Source organism: Notamacropus eugenii, chromosome 1 (assembly GCF_028372415.1).
Source record: "Notamacropus eugenii isolate mMacEug1 chromosome 1, mMacEug1.pri_v2, whole genome shotgun sequence".
Lineage (NCBI taxonomy): Eukaryota > Metazoa > Chordata > Mammalia > Diprotodontia > Macropodidae > Notamacropus > Notamacropus eugenii.
The window spans coordinates 522,774,475-522,797,576 of record NC_092872.1 but is presented as its reverse complement, the minus strand read 5'-3'; the positions used below and the strand labels follow the sequence as shown (position 1 = coordinate 522,797,576).

General features: G+C 38.6%; 1 protein-coding gene, 1 long non-coding RNA gene and 1 pseudogene across 2 annotated transcripts in view; 1 reads left to right on the top strand and 2 right to left on the bottom strand.

Moving 5' to 3' along the window:
- Positions 1-10,483, top strand: part of NPC1L1 (NPC1 like intracellular cholesterol transporter 1) — a 39,508-nt gene extending 29,025 nt beyond the window's left edge. The window contains exons 17-19 of the mRNA XM_072633751.1: positions 2,654-2,767; positions 2,883-3,045; positions 6,811-10,483. Of these exons, the coding sequence (XP_072489852.1) occupies positions 2,654-2,767; positions 2,883-3,045; positions 6,811-7,022 (489 nt within the window). The 3' untranslated portion in view covers positions 7,023-10,483. The remainder of the gene's footprint in view (positions 1-2,653; positions 2,768-2,882; positions 3,046-6,810) is intronic.
- Positions 1-17,512, bottom strand: part of LOC140520093 (uncharacterized) — a 31,122-nt gene extending 13,610 nt beyond the window's left edge. The window contains exon 1 of the long non-coding RNA XR_011972395.1: positions 17,392-17,512. This is a non-coding gene — a long non-coding RNA (uncharacterized lncRNA). The remainder of the gene's footprint in view (positions 1-17,391) is intronic.
- Positions 17,513-21,586: 4,074 nt separating this feature from the next.
- Positions 21,587-22,690, bottom strand: LOC140520095 (splicing factor YJU2 pseudogene; annotated as a pseudogene).
- Positions 22,691-23,102: the final 412 nt, after the last annotated feature.

Below are 23,102 nucleotides of genomic sequence, written 5' to 3'. Positions count from 1 at the left end.
CAGAATTCTTTGAAATAGTTTCATTAATCATTTATTATTACACAATAATATTTCATCGCATTCACATATCATAATTTGTTCAATTTTTCTCCATTTGGTGGACACCTTTTAAATTTCCGTATCTTTTTTATTCTTTCTATTTAATCCTCCCTTCAGAATCAGGAAGTTAATTTTGACTTTAATTATTCCCATGCTAGTATTATCCCACCTTATAACTATGCCTCCACTTCTTATCCCTATTTACCTGTTTGTATTTTTCTACACCTAGCTTTGTTCATATGTGTATTTCACTCTCCTTTGTGTGGTTCAGGTAAAAGTGAGGTTCACCTGATGCCCACTACCTATCATCCTGCATGCTTTATATGTAGCCCAATAGTGAAAAATAGTAAGTTCCACACCATCTTCTTCCTTTCTATACTAGAATATGTTCCTTTTACCTTCCCTTTCCTTTCTCCTCTCAAAACACTTAGAATAGAAACAATTCCCCCCAGTACTCTGTTTTTCTTATTTACCTCAATAAATTCTGAAGACAGTAAGGATTTGAAGGGACATTTATTTTTTCTCCTCCTATTATAATGTTATCTTACAACTTCATCCAACTGTTCAAATAAATTACCTTTTTAGTTCTCTCTCTATAGTGTTGTGTTTGTATATCAATTATTTTTTTTTCACTCAGCTTGAAAGTCCACTACTCCATTAAAGATTCATTTTTTTCTCTATAGAATTATACTAAGCTTTTTAGGAAAAACTACTCTATCTTGTAATCCTATGGGTTTTTTTTTTTTTTTGCCTTATAGAATGTTGGTATGGCAAGATCTCCTCTTTTTTTGTAATAGAAATTGCCAGATCTCAATAAAAGCTTTAGGTATGATCCTTTTTGTGGTTCCTTGGTACTCTTTTTGACTGCTTACTGTATATATTTTTTTGATGTAGAAGTTTTGGATTTTAGCTATGATATTCCTTGAACTTTCCCTTTTTGGGCTTCTTTCAGGATATGACTAGTGGATTCTTTTTATTTTATTATTATCCTTTGGTTCTAATTGATCTGGTCAATTTTAATTTGCATTTCCTTGGAATTCAGTGCTCAGGTATTTTTAAAATAGTTTGCTATTTTATTAAATAATCAGTTTATAAAGACCATTGCAATGATTTGTTGAGGAAAACATAGAATTAGTGCCAGTATCACAACAAATCCTTTCAGACACTTATTAGTCTTCATATAGAGTACAGGAAGAGAAGGGCAGGGCAGGACAGAGCAGTCTCTTGAATAAAACACAATGTTCATCAAGGCCTGGTTTAAGTAGAATCCCCAGCACCTAACTGCTTTCTCAATCCACAATTTTAAATGACAGGTCTATAATCTAGATAATCTTCATCTAGCTGTTTAGAAAGATGGGGACTCCTTGGTTTCCATTTCTACTATCACAACCCCCCATTCCTTCCATTCCCCCAATTACCCATCTAGGATAAAACAGACTTGGGGAAAGAGAAACAAATAACCATGATAAAAAACCAAGTTGTAGGAAAGAGGAGGAAACAGGGATAGTGGAAGAACTTACGAATTCAACTCTAGAAAAGTATTAGTGGGGTTGGGTATGAAAAACGGTACTCAAGTTCTATAAGAGCCCAAAGGATTATGTTCTTCCATGAACATATGTCAAGGATTCTGGCCATAAAGACATTACTGCTGTCTTCTACACTGGAAAATTTCCTAAGTATCAAGACTGGTCCCTCCTGCTGGATCCAGGTTGGTAACAGGTATTCTGAAATTCAGTCTGAAGGTGCTCTTTGTATATAAAATTCTTTAGCTCTTCAAAGTGCTTAGTTCTTTTTCTCTTCTGGCTGGAGGATAGATAGGGGACCTTGGGGAATTATCTCCCCATGGGATCTCAGTTTTCCTATCATGTGCAGGTTCCCATGAGCACATACTACCTTTAAGTACAGTTTAATTGATGTTTTAAAAAATGTAGTCGCTTCCCTATAACCCTCTGTCTTTCTGTCTTTCCGTATGCTCTGCTCCCATCAGTGAACTCTTCTTTTTGACAGATAAGTGTAGTTAGGTAAAATAAACACAAAACCCATCTATGAAAATAAATGCCTCATTTTTTCACCCATAATTCATCATCTCTCTGCCAAGAGAAAGGAAGTATATTTCACTGTCAGTTATTTTGAATCATGATGGGTCATGCATTGGATCACAGGATTATAGCTTTAGAACTAGAAGGGAACTAAGAGGTCATCAAATCCAACTGCCTCTTTTTAGACTTGGGGAAACTGAGGCAAAGAGAAGTTGCCCCAGATCACACAGCTAATTAATGTTCGAGGTGGGATTTGAATCCAGGTCTTTCTGACTCCAAGTCCACTACCTGGAAGTCTGATATCTTCCAATGTTGTTTTCCTTTAAATTACCACAGCCATCCTTTTGGCTTTGCCTCCTTCATTCTGTATCAATCCAAACTAATTTTCTCAAGTTTCTGAACTCTTGATTGCTATTGTGCTTTTCACAGCACAGTAACATCCTATTACTTTCATATATTCCAATTTGTTTCATCATTCCCTGATCAATAGATGTTTACTTTGTTTCTAGTTTTTTCCTTTCTCCTATTTCCAGTCTATGTTCCTCTAGATGACTGCTCTTCCTGATCCTCTTTAGGCCGTGGGCATCTCAGTGGAGTTTGTTTCCCACACTACCCGCTCCTTTGCCATCAGTACGAAGCCCACTCGACTGGAGAGAGCCAAAGAAGCCACCATCATTATGGGCAGTGCGGTGAGTAAAGCCCTGGCCAGATGTGGGCCCCTTTGTATCTGCTTGGTGGCCTCAGGTAACCCTCTCAAGGCATCCTTTCCCCAGCTCTGACTACACTATCTTGGTGATTTTGTAGGTCTTTGCTGGAGTGGCCATGACCAACCTCCCTGGCATCATCATTCTAGCCTTTGCCAAGGCCCAACTCATCCAGATCTTCTTTTTTCGCCTCAACTTCCTCATCACCATCTTTGGCGCACTGCATGGCCTCATCTTCCTGCCCGTTCTCCTCAGCTATTTTGGTGAGCTCCTAGAAACTGTACTTCTCCAAGGCCCCTGCAGTGTGGCTTTGTAAAGTTTTCAGAATGTGTGCCCCAGACAAAGAGGGCGTATGCAGGTATTGTCTGGGAGGGCTCCACTTACACCTGTCTTAGATTCTTTCCTTGACTCCTAAAGGAAGAAAGGAAGGAAGGAAGGAAGGAAGGAAGGAAGGAAGTATATGGTAGACTGAGATGTGGGCTAGAAGGAGGTAGAGAAAGTGCTTCTTAGAGGAATAGTGATATATTGTTGTAAGCAGAATGCCCCCCCGACGGGGCTGTGTTTATAAACTTTTCAAGCCCCAGTTTGTTCATTTGTAAAATGGAGTTAGTAATACCCCTACTACCTCCCATGGAGGCATTGTGCTAACAGTACTTTGCAGCCCTTAATGTGATTTCTTTTGATGATGATGATGGCAATGGTGATTATAATAAGAGAGCTGTCCTGGGTTCAAGTCCTGCCTTGGAGACATAGTAATTGGGTGGCAAGTCTTTTAACCTCTCCTCGGTCCAGACCAATCTGTAAGGTCTCAAGTTACAGGTGGTATTGATCTGAATTGGTGGAGGGAGTACTTATTTATTTATTCATGTTGTCTTACCACATGAAGTCACGGTTCTGGGCAACATTTATATTTTCTTTGGAAGTATGAGGCAGAAACTCAGTATAAATTTATATGCATCTACACATGTTTGTGCATACATATATGCTAATATTTGTATATGCATGTGTATGTATACACAAACACATATATACACATGGTCCAGACTTATACCTATGTATATATAACAACTAGGTCACAATTAGTGTGAATGATGAATTCCCCTAAAGGAGTTGCTTCATTCAACTCCGCACTGCATATTTTCATTGGGCTGGAACCAATTGGCACATTTTATGTAATTATAACATTGAACAGCATGAATTTGAATACATATGACCCCTTCAGGGGATTCATTATTTGTACTAATTGCTACTTAACCATATGTATATGTGTGTGTGTGTGTGTGTGTGTGTGTGTGTAAAGGAAATGGTTCACGTAAGTATCTCATCAAACTGAAGAGTTACTCAATGATCCTGATAAGGTTATGGGACAAGAGTCACTGTAGGTCCCTGATTAAATTGAAAAAGTTACCCAGATACGGGTGAGACTCCCAAAGTTCCCAAATTCGTTAGGCACATAATAATACTGACAATAGTTAGCATTTATACGGTACTTTAAGGTGTGCAAAGAGCTTTACGTATATTATCTCATTTGATCCTCATAAAAACCCTACAAGGTAGGTGTTATTTTTACCTCCATTTTACAGATGAGGAAATTGAGCCTGACGGAGGTCAAGAGATTTGCCCTTGGTCACGTAGCTAGTAATACATTGAGTGGGGCAGTTAGGTGATTTAGTGGATGGAGTGCAGGGCCTGGCACAACGAATATTCATTTTGCTGAGTTCAAATCTGGCCTCAGACACTAGCTGGGTGACCCTGGGCAAGTCAGTTAATTTTGTTTGCCTCAGTTTCCTCCTCCATAAAATGAGCTGGAGAAGGAAATGGCAAACCACTCTAGCATCTTTGACATTTTTTCTCTTTCCATTGAATCATTTCAGTTACGTCTGACTCTTTGTGACCCCATTTGAGATTTTCTTGGTAAAGACACTGAATTGGTTTGCCACTTCCTTCTCTAGCTTTCTCATCTAGAGATGAGAAAACTGAGACAAACAAGGTTAAGTGACTTACCAGGGTGACATGGTTAGTAAGTATCTGAGGTCAAATTTGAACTTAGGAGGAAGAGTCTTCCTGACTCCAAGCCCTACACTCTCTCCACTCTATCTGCTTGTTTTTTTGTGGGGTTTGTGTGTGTGTACGTGTGTGCGTGTGTGTGTTTTGTTTTGTTTTTTGGCCAAGAAAGCCCAAAATGGATCACAGAGTTGGACATGATTGAGATGTTTGCTCAACAAAAATTGTCTGAGTCATAACTTAAACTCGGTTCTTCTTGACTCGAAGTCTAACATTCTATGTCACCCAAGTGCCTAAACTGACTTGGGGTTGATTGAAAATAAACCCTTAATTAAAAATGTTCCCAGAGATGTGGGGCTCCCCAAAAGGGATGAAGCACCTTGTCAACTGAAAATCTATCTCTCAGATCCTAGACAAGTCCCCAAAATGTAACCTATGACATTCATACATTGCTACTATATACAGAGTTTGTGCGTGTATACAGGGTATCTTAAATCTTAGTGCAGTTTAAAGCTTTAATAGCTTAACATATAAATGTATCTGTTCTTTGCTACAGTGACATGTAGCCTCAGACTAAGTGGTTCTCACAGCTCAGTGCATAGGGTTGTTGGGCTAGAACAGGAGTCTTAGACCCCCAAGATGCTTTTGGAGTCTTCCAGGGCCTTCCCTACCAGGGGGTAGGAGAAAGACTAACAGTCTGGTCCATCTGTCAGCTCAGAGGTGAACAAAAAAAATGCAAACATTTTGCTCATTTTGGGGAAATTCCTAACAAATCTCCCAGGGAAACTCTTCAGAAGAGACTGAAACTATGGAGAGACCTGAAGTTGTTATCTTTTTTCCCTCTGTAGGCTGGACCAGACTTTGGGAGAGGAAGGTTGGGAGGTTGCAAGTCTAGAGGCAAATTCAAGGTGATTTGTAAACTTCTGAACCCTGGAGCATGTAGCCAGGGGCCTAAGCAGAGCTGATGGGCACTAAAAGGCTACGGATGAATCTAGAATTTCCAGCACTCAGATATAACTCCCTCTCTCTTGGTGCCTGTGGAGACTCCTGGACCCTCTAGACTCTTCCAGTCTTAGATGGGGGAATATACTGAATCTGTTCTCCTAGGGATGGAAATGCAGTTGGCTTCAAGGAAATGTTTTCAGAGTCACTTAGGAAGAAAGGTCCTAGAAAGTTAGAATGGGAAGGGGATATTCTGAGCACTAATTGGAATATTTTAAGTTGCTTTCTATCTAGAAATCATATGCTAGCAACTATGATTTGACTCTCATTGAAGCAGGTAAGTCATTGCTCTATCTAACAGCAGTTTGAACGACTTAAATTGTTTGGTAGGAGTGGCAAAATTTCAAAGCAGCCCCAAATGCTTAGGAGCAGAGGGGACAGTAAGGGGGGCATCTTATCTGGGAGTAGACTGAATAAGCAGGAGTTCTATGCACCAAGCCTAGAAAGACAGACTAATGCTACCTTGGGAGGGGCTTCAAATGCCAGACAGAGGAGTTTGTATTGAATCCTCAGGGCAATAAGCAACAGGAGGATACTAAATGTTCCTCCCTACATAAGGAGGTGTTAAGGTCAAGTGTTAATGGAGTGGAACCAATGACTAGGATGAGCTCTACCTCTCTTATTTAAGAATGTTGAAGCAAGGCATTTGACCATTTCTCTAAGAAAAATACATTTCATTGATATATTTTGTTTTCTGATGACCAACGTTTAGCTTGTTTTCATTATTTTGTTGTTTCCTGGTTCTGCTTATTTCACTTTACATCAGTTCACATAAATCTTTTGTTTGTTGCCTCCTCCAATTAAAGAGTATGAGCTTCTGGAGGGCAGGGACTCTATCACTTAACACAGAACTTGGTCCATAGTAAACCCTGAATAAATGCTTTTTTCATTCATTCATTCATTCCCATGGCTGTCTGGACATAATCCTTTCTTACAACACAGTGATATTTGTACAACATAGTAACATTCTATTACGTTTGCAAATTGACTGTTTCTTCTTGTCTTCTCATTATCTCTCATAGGGCCAGATGTCAAACCAATTCTGGTCCTGGGACAACAGCAAACAAAAGAGAAGACCACAGAAAGCACGCCAAATGCTGACAAAGCAGCTTCTTGCTCAACACCTGCTCCTTCATACTATTCTGACTTGAACTGCTATAGTAACTTGAATTTTGAGGCTGATGTGACCAAACTTCCCAGTGATGCCAAAGAAGATAAACCAACATCTCTCTGATGGCATCATCATGGCCTTATCATTCAGAACTGAGGCATCTCATCAAATAAAGGATCACTGAATTTCATTTGGAAGGACTTCAGGGCCCAATGAGTCCAAGCAGTACCTAGGTAGGAATCCAGACTACAACCTCAACAAGTGGTCATCCAATCTATGCTTGACTAGAAGAATACCAATGACAGGGAAACTGCTACCTCAGGTAGCATACCTTTGCACTTTTCCACCATGCCAATTCTTAAGGAAGTTTTTACTTATTTCTTTCCAATACCTTCCCTACTTCACCTTTCACTTACTACTCCTAGTTTTTCCATTTTGCAATAACCAGAAAACAAGTTTAATTTTGCTTCCATATCATGGCCCTTCAAATACTGGAAGACAGCTCTCATACCACCCTGAAACCTCCTCAGTCCCTTCAGCTGATTCTCATATGGAATGGCCTATGGTCCCCTTATACTTAGCTCATTCTTCTCAAGATACACCACATCTCATCAATGTCCTTCCTAAAAGTTGGTGTTCAGAGCTGAATACAATAGTCCAGATAAATTGTGGACGGAATGCAATGGAACCACCTTCCTCTCTGCATCTTTCTAAGGCAGCCATATGTTATATTAACTTTTTTTTTTTTTTTTTGCTGTGCCACATGATTGACTCATATTGAGCCTGTAGTCAATTTAAACCCCCAGTTCTTTTTTCACTGGAGCTGTTGCCTAGAAATGTCTCCCTCCATCCTGTATTTGCATAATTGATTTTTTGGAACCTACATATAGAGTATTTCCAAGGACATGGTCTCTGCCTGATGTGGTTTCCTGATCCCAGGGAAGGTTCCATGTTCCTAGAGAAGGCTCTTCTTTAACAGTATGCTCATAAGAGACTGATAATGGGTTAAATTTCATTCCATGTGACTTATTCTATGGTCATGGGGCTATATTTGGGTAGATTCTCCTGTAATAATAAGTTTCCAAGTGTTCTTGGTGGATATTTTTCACGGTGCAGGACATACACTCCATTATTTGGATCATAAGATTAAGCAAATAAATCATCTAGAACAAGCCCTTATTTTTATAGGTTAGGAAATTGTGATCCAAAGAAGTTTGTGATTTTTCCAAGGTCACATAGCTAGTAAAAAGCTTAGATTCAATCTAGGTGCAGTGCTCTTCTACTACAGTGACAAATGTCCATTCTAACTCTGGAGTTAATCCTTTTTAATACTCCTTCAATTTCTCTCATTTTATCAGGGAGAGAAACTTTGATAAGTATAATTAGTCTAGTCATGTGCTAATGTCCATTTTCAACAAGAAAGCAAAAGTGGTAGCATCTAGGGAGAAGGGAAGATTGGAGCAGAAGTGATAAGAGGATCACAGATCCAGGATCAGAGAAGAAGAAATAGGTTTTCAGTGTGCAGAACAAATATTTCAAAGAAGCAATCCTTTAATGAATTCTCAACCTGGACATTGGATTTTAACTTGGTTACCAACTCATAGAATCATAAAACTGCAGAATCTCAAGAGCCAAAAGAGAATTTGGCAGTCATAGAGTCAAACCTATATCAGAAAATGAATCTTCTCTACAATATACCCAGTAAGTTGTCACCCAGTCTGCCTTTTCCTGAAAACTTCAATGAGGCCATGCCAGAGCAGACTAAGTCCCAGCAAAACAGGAGTAGGCCTCATGACTCTACTGAAACAAAGGCAGCAGTGGTGGTTTCCAGACCTCTCAGCCCACAGACAGTAAGGGGATTGGGCAATTGGTCAGGAGATTTACAGGGGTCCCTTTGCTGACATCAGGGGCAGGACTCTGTTGCATTGCCTATATTTGGATCTGCTTCACAGTCCTAGATCTTAGTCCCATTGCAAGGAGGAGCTCTAGCATAGCAGAGCTTGCAGCTGCACAGGAGCAGGAACCCTAGTCGTAGTTCCAGAGTAGAAAAGGGTGCTTGTAGTCACTCACAAATTAGTGCACAGTACAGAATAGTAAACATATCTTGTCCTAGATTATGTCACCTTGGAAGAGCCCAAAACTTACAGGTTCCTAGAGTTACCTCTGAAAACAGCTTCATAAAAAAACCCCATGAAGCTTGGGACAATGCCCCTTCCACTTGGGAAGCAGAGCCCCATTTTAGTATAGAGTTAAAAGTCAAGAAATAGGCTGGAAAATGAGCAAACAACAGAAAAAAATTCTGGCCATAGAAAGTTACTATGGTGACAAGATCAAAACACATGCTCAGAAGAAGACAACAAAGCCAAAACTCCTGTGTGCAAAGAAAAATATGAATTGGTCTCAGGCCATGGAAGAGCTCAAAAAGGATTTTGAAAATCAAATAAGAGAGGTAGAGAAAAAACTAGGAAGAGAAGTGAGAGCGATACAAGAAAATCATGAAAAAAGGGGCAACAGCTTGGTAAAGGAGGCACAAAAAAATACTGAAGAAGGTAAGACTTTAAAAAACAGAATTGGCCAAATGGCAAAAGAGAAAAAAAAAATCCAATGAACAAAAGAATGCTTTGAAAAGCAGAATTGAACCAATGGAAAGAAATATACAAAAATTCACTGAAGAGGGAATCTAATGAAAAAAGAGATACAAAAGCTCACTGACGAAAATAATTCTTTAAAAATTAGAATTGGGCATGTGGAAGCTAATGACTTTATGAAACATCAAGAAACAATCAAACAAAATCAAAAGAATGAAAAAATAGAATAAAATGCAAAATATTTCATTGGAAAAACAACTGACCTTGAAAACAGATCAAAGAGAGATAATTTAAGAATTTAAGAATTATTGGACTACCTGAAAGTCATGATAAAAAAAAAAGAGCATCATCTTTCAAGAAATTATCAAGGAAAACTGCCCTTATATTCTAGAACTAGAGGATAGAACAGAAATGGAAAGAATCTACCAATCACTTCCAGAGAGAGATCCCAAAATGAAAATTCACATGGATATTATAGCCAAATTCCAGACCTCCAAGATCAAGGAAAAAATAATGCAAATAGCCAAAAGGAAACATTAAAATATCATGGATCTATAGTCAGGATAATATAAGATTTAGCAGCTTCTACATTAAAGGATTGGAAGTCTTGGAATATGATATTCCAGAGGGTAAAAGAGCTAAGATTACAACCAATAATCACCTACCCAGCAAAACTGAGTATAAGCCTTCGGCGGGGGGTAGGGGGAATGTATATTAAATGAAATAAAGGACTTTCAGATACTTCTGATGAAAAGACCAGAGCTGAATAGAAAATTTGACTTTCATATACAAGATATAAATGAGCATAAAATGGTAAAGAGGAAAAAGAAAGCATAATGGCTTTGATAAGGTTAAACTGTTTATATTCCTACATTGGGAAAATGATATTTATAACTCATAAGAACTTTCTCATTATTAGGGCAGTTACAAAGAGTATAGACAGAAAAGCAGAGGTGTGAGTTAAACTGGATGGTAGGATTATCTAAAAAAATAAAATTAAGTGATGAGAAAGAAGAATACATTGAGAGAAAGGGAAAGGGAGAGGTAGAATAACCTCAGATATTATGTCAGATAAATTATCTGACATAAAAGAGGCCTGAAAAAGATTTTACAGTGGATGGGAAAATTGGGGAAGTGGGTTAGGGAGCATGTGACCCTTACTCTCATTAGAATTGGCTCAAAGAGGGAATAATATATACACTCAGGTGTAGAAATCTATCCTACCATACAGGAAAGTAGGAAGAGAAGGGAAGGGAGGCTGTGCTGATAGAAAGGAGGGCAGTTTAGGGGAGGTAAAAGTCATAAGCAAAACACTTTTCAGAATGGACAGGGTAAAAGGAGAGAGAGAGTAGGATAAATGGGGAAAATAGGATGGAGAGAAATATATAGTTGGTCATCATTACTGTGAAAAAAAATATTTCCAGTGAGTTTCTTGATAAAGACTTCATTTCTTAAACATATAGAAAACATTGTCAAATTTATAGAAAGAAGAGCCATTTCTTAATTAATAAATGGTCAGAGGATAGGAATAGACAGTTTTCAGACAAAGTAATCAAAGCTATCTATAGTCATATGAAAAAATGTTCTAAATCACTATTGAAAGGAAAAATACAAATTAAAACAACTTTGGGCTACTACCTCACACCTGTCATACTGGCTAAAATGACAGAAAAGGAAAATGGCAAATGTTGGAGGGAATGTGGGAAAACTAAAACACTGATGTGCTACTGGTGAAGTTGTATACTGATTCAACCATTCTGGACAGCAATTTGGTACTATGCCCAAAGGGCTATAAGGTCATGAGTACCCTTTGACTAAGCAATACCACCACTAGATTTGTATTCTAAAGAAATAAAAACAAAACAAAACAAAACAAAACAAAAAAAGAAAGGACCTATGCATACAAAAATATTTATAGCAGCTCTTTTAGTGGTGACAAAGAATTGGAAATTGAGGGGATGTACATTAATTGGGTAATGGCTGAACAAGTTGTTGTATATGATTGTGCTGGAACACTGTTGTGCTTTTAGAAATGATGAGGAGGCTGCCCTCAGAAAAAACATGGACTTAAATGAAACGATGCAAAGTGAAATGAGAGTGAAATGTACACATGTACAAAGTGAAATGTACACAGTAACAGCAACATTATATGATGATCTGTTATGAATAGCTTAGTTGTTCCCAGCAACACAATGATCTAAGACAGTTCTGTAGGACTTATGATGAAAGGTGCTGGCCATCTCAAGAGGAAGAACTGGTGGAGCCTGAACACAGATCAAAGATACTTTTTCTTTATTTTTCTAATTTTTTTTGTCTGCGTTTTCTTTCACAGAATGACTTACATGGAAATGCATTTTGCATGACTTCATATGTATAAAATATTCAAATTGCTTACATTCCCAACGAGAGGAGTGTGAGGGGAGGGAGGGAAAGAATTTGGAACTCAAAATTTGAAAAAAAGGATGTTAAAATTATTTTTACATGTAATTGTGAAAAAAGAAAATATTAAATAGGAAAAATGTAAAAGAATACATTAGTTTTTTTGGCTACCATATAATGTTATTGACCTATACTGAGTCTGAATTCCACTAAGATCTCCACGTCATATTTGGACAAATTTCTACTTAACCATGCCTCCCTGATTCTATACTTGTGATGCTGATTTCTTGGACCTATGTAAGACTTTTTATTTATCTTTTTTGAATTTCATCTTTTTACAATCAGACCAGCATTTAACTCTACAATACTCTTGGGATTATTGGTGTCATGCTGGCCTATTGATACCTCCTCTGGGAAAAAATGGCCTTTGTCTTTTCCTACATATTAAGAATGTACCCCTAAAACACTTGGTGCAGAACAATATACTTTCTTCTTCTTCTTTTTTTTTTTTTTTAATATACTTTCTTCTGACTGTGGTCTTGGATCTAGGCAGTACTTTCTGGACATCTTGGGAAGAACTTGATAAGAATGAAAATTATGTATATTAGAAATGGATTTAATACTGTTCTGTGTGTGCTATCAATGTTTAATGAGTGTCTGAAATACAGAATGATCCTAATCAGTTCAGTCCAGTAGAATATAATCTCTTTAAGGGCAAAGATTGCTCATTTTTATCTTCTTATTTCCAGCAAAATGGCTGGCACATGGTAGCTGTCCACTAAATGTTTGTTCAATTGTATTTTGTATCACTTATTCCATTTTTGCTGCTCACCTGGCTTAACAGAGTATATGCTTATCTCCTGTTTAGCTCTCAATTCACTTGTCACTTCTCTATGAACCAGCTCTGCCTGCTGGCTCTGGAAGACCACTGATTCCTCCCATTGAGAGCCTTACTATTTCAGTTACAGGAAGGATTGTGGTGATGATGTGATGACTGTGGGCATCTCCTTTCTGGGGATTCAATAGACTATGTAGGCCAAAGGGTGCTCCTATGTTCCCCATAGGATGTTGCTTAATGTGTTTCCACTGAAATATGTTAACCTCCCATTGAATCAGTAGACTGTAAGGTCCTCAGTAGAATATAAAATCTTTAAGGGCAAAAATTGTTTCATTTTTGTGTTTGTATCTCCAGAGTTTAGGGTGATATTATGCACAAAGTAGGTACTCGTTAAAAGTTTGCCCAACTCAACTGCACTTTACATTTAAAAAGGACTTATTAGAAAATGAAAATTATGTAAAATAAAGTGGATCACTGTACTGTGCAAACCATCCATGCTTAGTGAAAATCTGAAAGATGGAATGGTCCTCATCAGCCTAGTGCAGTGGAATGGAAGCTTATTAAAAGGAAGGACTATTTGTTTTTAGCTTTGTATCAAAATACCTGGCACATAGTAGATGTATAATGAATGTTTGTTGAATTGAATTTTGCATCAATCAGATAATTGATCCTACTAAGTGAATTCAAAAGCAAACAATGCTTGGCTGGCTGGCTGACTATTCTATGTTCCAAAACAGACCTCTGTGGAAATCACAGACACCCCTGCAGCATCAGAAGTGTGTATTTACTCTCCATATGTAGGGAGTGGCCAGACATGTTCTCTATGTATATACTTCAACACTTGTACCCTGGCCATATGTATTTCTTATACTGAGAGGCAGCGTAGTATAATGGATAGGGTACTCAACTTGTAGTCAAGAAGAGCTAGGTTCAAATACAGCGTAAGATTTTTACTATTTGTGTGACTCTAGAAAAGTTACTTAATAGCTCTGTGCTTTAGTTTCTTCATCTGGAAAATGAGAGTTGGACTGAACGACTTGTAAGGTTATATTTCAACTCAAAATCTCTGATCTTCTGAGTGTAATCTTAAAACATCCCTATGGTTGTCCATTCCTCTCAGTGATGGTGTGTGTATTTTGTGGCAGGGTATGCTCCAGGTTTCACGAGGTGAGAGAAATTCCATTACTACTTTTCTTTTTAATTAATCAAGAAATGCTTTGGTTTTGAATTAGTTGTGTATTCTTGCTAGCTAGTAAGATTAAACACTTCGGTAGAGTCTCGTGAGCTATGGTTTTGATTGGATTCAGACCCCATAGTATTCTTTGAAACCTAGCTTTTATGGGGGCCCACATGTGATAGGGAGAGGTGCCCTCTGATGCTTATCATATCTCATTGGAGGGGAGAAAACTGATCAACAGTTAGGGATGGTGGAGAGGCATACAGATACGTAGCGATATATTACTGAGGTAGCAGAGGGACAGTTACAGCTGTCTTTTAGGGGCCAGAGACCTGTGCAAAGAAAGTCATAAATGATTTATTGCCTTGTCCTAACACTGATCCCTCAGCTTCTACCTCTTTACTATAGCTGGAGTGAATCAGAGTAGAGCTAAGTCAGAATGGGGAAAGGGTACATCTTCCAAAGATGTGGAATTATTGATCACTAAAGTCCTTTCCAACTCTAACATCTTTTGGTTCTTATTTTTAATTTTTCTTGATGGTAAAGCAGAAGATGAGCTGAGGGTGTAGGATGGGCTAGAACAAAAATGTTATACATAGAGATGTATATTTAAAACAAATGTTCCTAAAATGGAGATAGAAATACTTCTCAACATTTGCTATTCACTGATGCAACAAATATATTAAGTCTATTTTGCATAAGGCATCACATATACAAAGATAAATGACCTTTGATTCAATGACTTTTTTGACCTTCAACAACTTACAGTATGGTAGTATACATGTATTTTTTTCAGTAAGTTGACTCTACTTCAAAACAGTTCTGGTAAAGGGTTTTCTTTGCTGATTAGATAGTTAGAATGAAGAAAGAAGAGTGTGAATATTATGTTTCTGGATTATTTGTGAATTTTACCCATGCTACCCTGTTGCCTACTTATTACCTTGGATAAATGAAAATTTTCTACAGTGATATTTTACATTTCTCCATAAATAGCTACTTAAAATGTTCAGCAAAATGATTATTTTTTACAAATTATATGAATATGTATTCTTAGGTCAATATAATTGAGATAATCCACCAAAAGTCCCACCTAGAAAATCCAAGTTCTCCCCATTATCACTGGTTTCTTCTGAACTTCACATTTGGGAAGTTCCATCTTGAAACTTTGTCAGACTGATTTGGAAAGTCGCCGGCCACCCATGCTTCGGAAAGTTGCTGGCCATCCATACTTTGGGCAGACTCTCCAGAATTTTTATCAGCACTCTCTAGAATTTACATCAGCACTCAGTTTTCCTGCTGTAACCTATCCCCATACACCTTTCTTCTCAGGATTTCTTCTTCATACTTTTGATGAATACATAATCCTTTTAAGCCTTTTCCTACTTCAGACACACTCCTCACGTATGTTTAATAATCTGCATTTATTTTGATAGGTGTTGGAATTGTTTGGCAAGCTGTCTAGTGTACGGGTTTTTTCTAAAGAGAAGCTTGATATATGCTCTAGAGACTTGTTTTCCAATGAAAATGTAAAAATGCTCTAAATTCTGAAGGTTCAAAGTTCTCCACAGCAACAGGAACATGATTTTCCCAGTTACTTAATGTGTTTCCAATAATGTGAAAATAAAAGTCTGGAACCCTTGCACAACTTTGTGGGCTTTGAAAAATATAGGACCTATACGAAAAGGGGAGATAATTATATAGATAAGTAGGGTTCTAACTATGTATTTTGGCACCTGTAGCAAAAATGAGGTAGAAGGGCATTATTCCCTGAAAAGCCTGGTCTGCGTCTCTACAGGGCAGGTAAACTCCAGACAAAGAAGCAGGTACAATTTTGGGATGATGGGGAGGTGGCCTGCCTCCCATTCTTCATGGAGTCTATGCCACTAATGACCCTGCTCTCTTGCTTCCTCCTGGAACCACCTTCCCCCAAACTCCTTCCTGCCTCTTCAAAGCTCTATAATTATAACCTGAGGCTTGTTCAGTTGTTGTTTTTAATCATGTCTGACTTCATGATCTCATTTGGAGTTTTCTTGGCAAAGATACTGGAGTGATTTTCCATTTCCTTCTCTAGTTCATTTTACAGATGAAGAACTGAGGCAAACAGGGTGAAATGATTTGGCCAGGGTCACACAGCTAGTGTCTGAGGCTGTAGTTGGAGCTTGAAAGTTGAGTCTTCCTGACTGTGCCACCTAGCTGCCCATAAATAATTATAACACAAGGCAGAATGTGTTAAATATAAAAAATGGAGTCATATACAAACTGGTAGGAGAATTCAGAGTAAGGAGAGATCTCAAATCAAAGAATTTGCCTTGGAAAGTGACCATCTAGTCCAACATATACATGAAAAGAAGGTACACTCTAACATGCCTGTCAGGCTGGGAGAATTCACCTACTCTTGAAGCCATTCAGTCTACTTTAGAAGGACTAATTATTTGGAAGTTTTTCTAAGCTTGAATTGGCCATCGTAACCTCTACTCGTTACTCCTGGTTCTGCACCTTGGAGCCAAACAGAACAATGGGATTCATGGATCAGGGAGTGTGCCAAGCTATGAAAAGTTGAGAATAAATAGAATTTATCCTGTAAGTCAGAAAGACTTTTGGTCATGATCTTGGTTCCACAATGTACCAGCTAAAGTCAACGTGAAAAGGCATTCTAGAAATGATCCTGAGAAAAGTCCCTTTTCCTTAGTAGGTGCTAAATAAATATTTGTCGAGTCAATAGTTTTGGTAAAAGCTCTGATCTTCACAAACATTTTCAGCAGTTTCCAGTAGTGTCATTTGTAAAAATAACAATAAATTCATGATTCAATGACTAGGAGAGATAAGAATAATTGAGTTTGAGACATGGCTATGTAAGTACTGTTGAAGAGAGAAATGAGAGAGCTGGTTCAAATGTGAAAGAGTTCACTTAAGACCTTCTCTTTAGCCAAAGGGCTTATTGACCGGCCTGAGATTTAGCAAGGCGCTAAACAAAGGCAGTGATATAGGAAAAGGACTAGACTTATATACACAGCCTGTAGGATGATGATGTAATTTTTAGGGTTTCTAATGGGGTTTGGAGATTTATGGACAGGATGAGGAAGATGGATGACACAAGATAAGGGAGACAGGGGAAACTTTATGACCCAAGATGGGGGAGACAAGAAATTTTGTGGTCCAGGATAAGGGGGAAATTTTGTGGTATTTCAAGATAAGGGGGATAGACTTCAGGGCACCTTCAGGTTAGAAAATAAACCAGGGGCTTCACAAAGCCAATCCTTAATATTACATTTAACTCTTAGGGCACTGTTTGTATCCACATCAATACAACTTCTTTTAGTGTGTTTTTTTATAGGTAAAAAATTGGCATAACCATACTCTCGTCATTGACTTTAAAGTTTACCAAGTAGTTTCTTAATTATAACCCAGAGCAATATTAATATGATAAAAACTGAAACAAATCAAGAGCCACATATTAAGTGGCAAAGTACAGACTTTAACCCTTGTTCCATGATCAGTGAATGCTCTTACCTCTACCCAAAACAAAGTCGACCTTTTGTCCTTATTACCTCTCTGACAAGACTTGGAAAGCTGCCTTTGGAAGAAGAGCCAGGCTTAAGTCTGCTTCTGACACATCAGCAAGTCATTTAACTCCTTAATGAGGTAAGCAACTCTCTAAAACTATAAGGGATACACCTGAAGAACTGGGAGGTCATCTGGGGGAGTTTTTAGAAAATGCCTTAACATGGTTGGTTCCACATAGATTCTCAACTCCTTTCCTGTTATTTTCATTATGCTCAATAAACAGTGGCTACAGTAGGGAGGGAGAGGGAATAGTATTATGTACTATGGGCCAGACGTTATGCTAAGTGCTTTTATAAATATCCAATCTGATCCTCACAACAGCCTTGAGAGTTAGGTGCTGTTGAGGAAACTGGGGTTAAATGACTTGCCCAGGGTCATAAAGCTAGTAAGCATCTGAGGCTGGATTTGAATTCAGATCTTCCTGATTCCAGACCCAGTGCTCCATCTACTATTTGACCAACTGCTTCCATAGTAAATGGAATATTGTAGTTCTTTGGATGTGGGATGTCACGACTACTGAGAGGAATAGTCAGATATTGTATGGGAGATCTATGGCTATAGATTTCATATTTTTGATGTTTTGAGTAATATTCCATTAAAGGCCCCTAGTTAAAATTGGAAAGTGGCCATGTATAGCAGTTGTAGCCCAGGTATTTGTATGCTAAATCTCTGCTGGTACCAAGAAGGGATAATACTTCAGTCTTTTGAAAGGCAACTAGTGTGATGGCTCTAGGAAGAGGGTTATGTGGTGGACAATTTAAGTACTATACTCCTTAGCTGGATAATTTACTATGATATACTATCTTCTTGTAAGGTAAAAGGAAGGCAAGCACACACAAGAACTGTATGTCAGCCAGTATTTCAGTGGCCCAAATACTACATATTGGGCAACACAGGTATGATACCTGGAACAACCTTTGAGTACTGAAGTCAAGAAATAATATGACGCAAAGAAATCACAAAGTTTTCTTGCCAAAAGACTAGGAATGAGAATAGGATTTCACATGTGGTTTTTGCTCCATGTTGCACAAAGTTTAATTTCATAGTGGGCATTACCACTGAAGTAAATACAAGAATTTTTTTTTTTTAGTGCAGATCTGTGATTTCATTGGTGGAGGGAATCTTAGTACAGAAACTTCCCCTTTCAAAGCAGATCATTACCTGTAACTCATAGTCTTTGTGACTTTCTGGACTACAACAAATTGTCACTTGCTGAGGGTCACATACACTGCTAGGTGTTAGAAAGGAGGACTTAAATCCAGGTCTTTCTGACAATGAAGCTAGGTCTCTATGCATTATGCCAGGCTGTCTCTCTTCTTACAGGTTATTATTTCCCACCCACCCCCAACATTTTAGAAATGAGAAAACTAAAGCTCAGAGAGAGAGGCAGTTACTTGTACATGGTAATAAAGTATTAGAGGCAGGATTCAAACTCAAGTTTCTCTGGATTCCAAGTCCAGAGTTTGTTTGTTTGTTTGTTTTCACCAAGCCATTCCTATTAATTAATATATACCTTAATTTTCAAAAGAACTTATGTAGACCTCTAGCCAGTCCAAGCCCTCTGTCGGGGGAGCTTCCTTCAAAAGTGACAAACACCATGTTGGACAGGACATCTTCCTTTTTCTTCTCAAGATGTTTCTTGAGGGAGGTCATTGTTCATATGTTTGAGGATAAGCTTGACAAGCCTGATATTCAACCAGTAGTCTTTTCTATATAGAACACATGGTGAAGGTCATTTACCTACTCCTCTTCAATTCTACTCTCTTACAAAGATCAATCAAAAGCCTGCACAAGTAATTAATAAAAGAACAGGAACCAAATGTAACAACTTAAATTTTACAATTTGTCATTGATACAATTAAACATAACATAATTTAATTCTTGTTTGGTGACTCAATCATCAGACAAGATTTCTTTATTCTAAAACTAAAGGGAGAATTCAAGTGGTCCCTGCATGGAGAACTTTATAAACCTTATAAAAATAACAAATATAATTTAATAAATATAACAAAGAATTCAGTATTCATTTATTGAACATCTACAATCTGCAAGGTTCTGTGTTAGATGCTGTGGGAGTAATAAAGATGAATAAAACAGAGCCCTAGCTGAGGGTAGATGAAAAACAATTGTTAATCATTTTTTTGGAAGAGGATCAATGACACTGTGGATGATATCTTCACTAGTGTCTGAATTGGATTTTAGGTAGAATTGAACAAAGTCAACAGCCTCACTCTCTCTTCCAGTGTCACTGAAGTTCAGTGGCAGGATAAATGTCAAGGTGAATGGCTATGGCTAGGGATGAGAGGATGTCCTAGGTTTCTCTGATGTCTGACCAAGCTCTAAGAGCTCCACAGTGCCTGCTTTAGCCATCTTCATGGCCTTTGGAACAAATTGTTCTCATCTGTCCATCCCACCAGGGAAAGTCTTCACATGGTTGGGGTGGACATTCCCCTAACTCACCAATCCTGCTGGCACAGTATTTCAGAGTTGGAAGGGAACTCTGAGGCCAACTAGTACTACACATACCTGAACAAGAATCTTCTCTAAAAGAGTGAAACGCAGTGGGGAAAAGCATTAGATTTGGAATGAAAAGATCTAAGTTTGATTCTAGCTCTGCCACTTAACTACTTGTGTGATCTTGGGCAAGTCTCTTCACCTCTGGTCTCAGTTTCACCATCTACAATATGAGATGGCTGAACGAGAAGAAAGGGTCTAGTTTTTGCCATAGTCAATTGACATTTATTAAGTGCTTTCTAGGTGCTAGGCACTGTGTTAAGTAATAGGGATTCCAATACAAAAAAGGCAATCTCTATTCTAAAGGAGTTTACAATCTAGCGGGGGAGTATTGGGAAGTTCCTCTTTAAATGAGGAGAAATATGTGTTTTTTTGTCTTTTTTTTTTCTGCAATTCCACCCCTTTTTTCTAATTATCTTTTCTAGGGCAGGAGTTCTTAAGCTATTTGTGTATCACTTACCCCACTGGGGCTCTGGTAAAATTTATTCTCAGAAACTCTTCTTGGAATAATGTTTTTAAATGCATAAAATAAAATGAATTACAAAGGAAACCAATTATATTGAAACTGAAGGATTAAAAAACAAACAAACCTAGTTGATAGATTCCAGGTGAAAGGCCAAGCACAAATCTAAACCTTCTTCTATATGACTGATTGAAGGATGAGGCCATGAACTTGCAATCTCCATTTAAGGAGACTTCAGTTTAGAAAACTCACTTCTTACCTGGGTGCTCTACCTTGGGACTTCCCTGCCTTTTTCCACTAAGCCACCATGTTGGTTATTTCTTCTCCTCCTTTCCCTTTCTTAGTTTCCTTTTGAGTCTTACTTTCCTTTACTGGATTGCAAATTCCTTGAGGAGCTTTGTATCTCCAGTGCTTAGCACAGTACCTGACACATATTCAGCCATGTCTCACTCTTAGTGACTCCAATTGGGGTTTTCTTGGTAAAGATCTTGGAGTGGTTTGTCATTTTCTTCTCTAGCTTATTTTATAGATGAAGAAGCTGAAGCAAATAGATTTAAGTGACTTGCCCAGGCTCACATGGCTAATAAGTGTCTGAGAGCAGATTTGAACTTAGGCTTTCTTGACTGCATGTCCAGTGTTCTATCCACTAAACCACCTAGCTACTTGAAATGGGGTTAGGGCGAAGGCAAACCCACCACACATGCTGTTAGCACTGAGCACTGATGAAAAATATCAGTCTGTATGGATTGTCATGAAAGAAATACCAGTGACAGAGATAAATGAATTCTGGAAAAGCTCTTAAGTTCCAGGGAATGTAAGAAGTAATTCCCTGCTTCCCCACGGATTCTGCTCTGATTGCCTGGGCTTGATGAGCATGAGGGGCAGGGGTTTGAAGGAAGCAGGGTTGAGGCCTAATATCTTCTATAGGTCCACCCCTGCTATTAGGAGGTCTACTAGGCCAGGAACAGATGTCAGATCTTCACCTGTCATTATCTAAAGTGGAAAGATTCAGAGGAAGAGTACCACCACACTGAATCCTCCTGGGGCTTAGGGGCTTGGAGAGGAATGGAGCAGTCAGCTGCTGAGCAGCTAAGAAGTGGGGAAAGCACACTAAGCTCACTAGATAGAATCTCTGGCAGCACTGCTTCCAGCCTAATTCTCTTCTTCACATGGCTGTGCCTACCGAACAACTCCAACCTGGCTCCATTGGGGAGCAGTCTGAGGTTTCCCTTGCTTCAGCTGCTGTTGCTGCTGTTGCTGCTGTCTTCACTTGTTTGAGTATGCCCCCAAGTGGCTCAGGGTTGAAACAATGGATATCCTGGGTAACATTAGCCTCCTTAAAACTCTGCTGTACACCTGTGCTATGAGACAGCGAGACCACATGCCCACTATTGCTACTGGGTCTTGGGGCAGCTGCCTCTTTGCCACAACCAGGTCTGCCAGCTCTGACTTGCTGCCAAGTGCCCCCACACTCTGCTCCCAGCTCTCCAACTTCTGCTTTTTTAGCTATGAGACTTCTAAGAAGGCTGTGGGGTTGGCTTGAATGGGCAGCTGGGTAGGTGCAAGGGTGAGCTCTTCATCAATCAGTGTCTTAGATCAGTCACCATTTCCTGGCTTCTTCTTTCCATTTCCATTTGGGCTTTCTCCTGATCTCACTGGAGTTTCTCCTTCTCAGACACTTGGTACTGCTGTGATATTGCTTCAAAGTCCACATTAGCCTAGCACTGGGTAAACACTGTCAGCTCCTGCAGATTTTCCAGTGTCTCCGTCTCCAGCTTGGAGTCCTTGATCTGGTTCTCCAGCCCCTTCATGGAATTATTTAATTCTTCATCTTCTCTTTCCTTCTATAACCTTTTTTCTTTAACTTTCAGGAGTTTCTCAGCCTAGAAATTTCATGTGGCTCCATGATATAATTTGTATTCTCTGGGTCTGTTTTGAAGGTAATTTCAGCTAGACAATAGGTACATTTGATGTGGAAGTGAAAAATTGCAGATATAGCTTATTCTGTACTGTCTTCTTCCAGGCATTAAATTTCTTGCCTTCATAAATATACTCACTACATAAGTCTTATGTTGAATGGGGCCATTGGTCTCACCACATACTGCTGATCTTTGAGCATCTTGAGTTTAGGGATTTTTGGTGGATCAAAATGTTTTTTTTTTTTTCCAAGACATCTTGGTGCCATTTCACTATGGTACCTTTCCCCTCCAAATGCTCCTGGCTAATATGTGGTTTTCAATAAGTCGACAGTGGCCCCATAGGTTGCTGTTCCAGTTTCATCAACTGATCTTCCCGTTACACAATCTATTGGCACAAAAAAGTGCTGGATTTAGAATTAAAGGACCTGGGTTTGAATCCTGTCAGTTGTTAATCTTGGGTCTCCCACTTAAAACTCTCTGGACCTCAGTTTCTTATAAATGTAAAATGAGAGGCTGTTTAGATAAGCTTCTAAGGTCCCTTTCAGATTTAAATCTTGTTATTTTAAGATCCTTTCACTTTTCTGGTCTTCCTTCAGCTTTTTATTGTTGTTTTGTTTTGGCTGGGTCCAACTCTCCATGATGCCATTTGGTGTTTTCTTGGCAAAGATACTGGAGTGGGTTTGGCATTTATTTCTTCAGGTCACTTCACAAATGATAAACCGAGGGGCAAACTGGATTAAGTGACTTCCTCCATGTCCTAC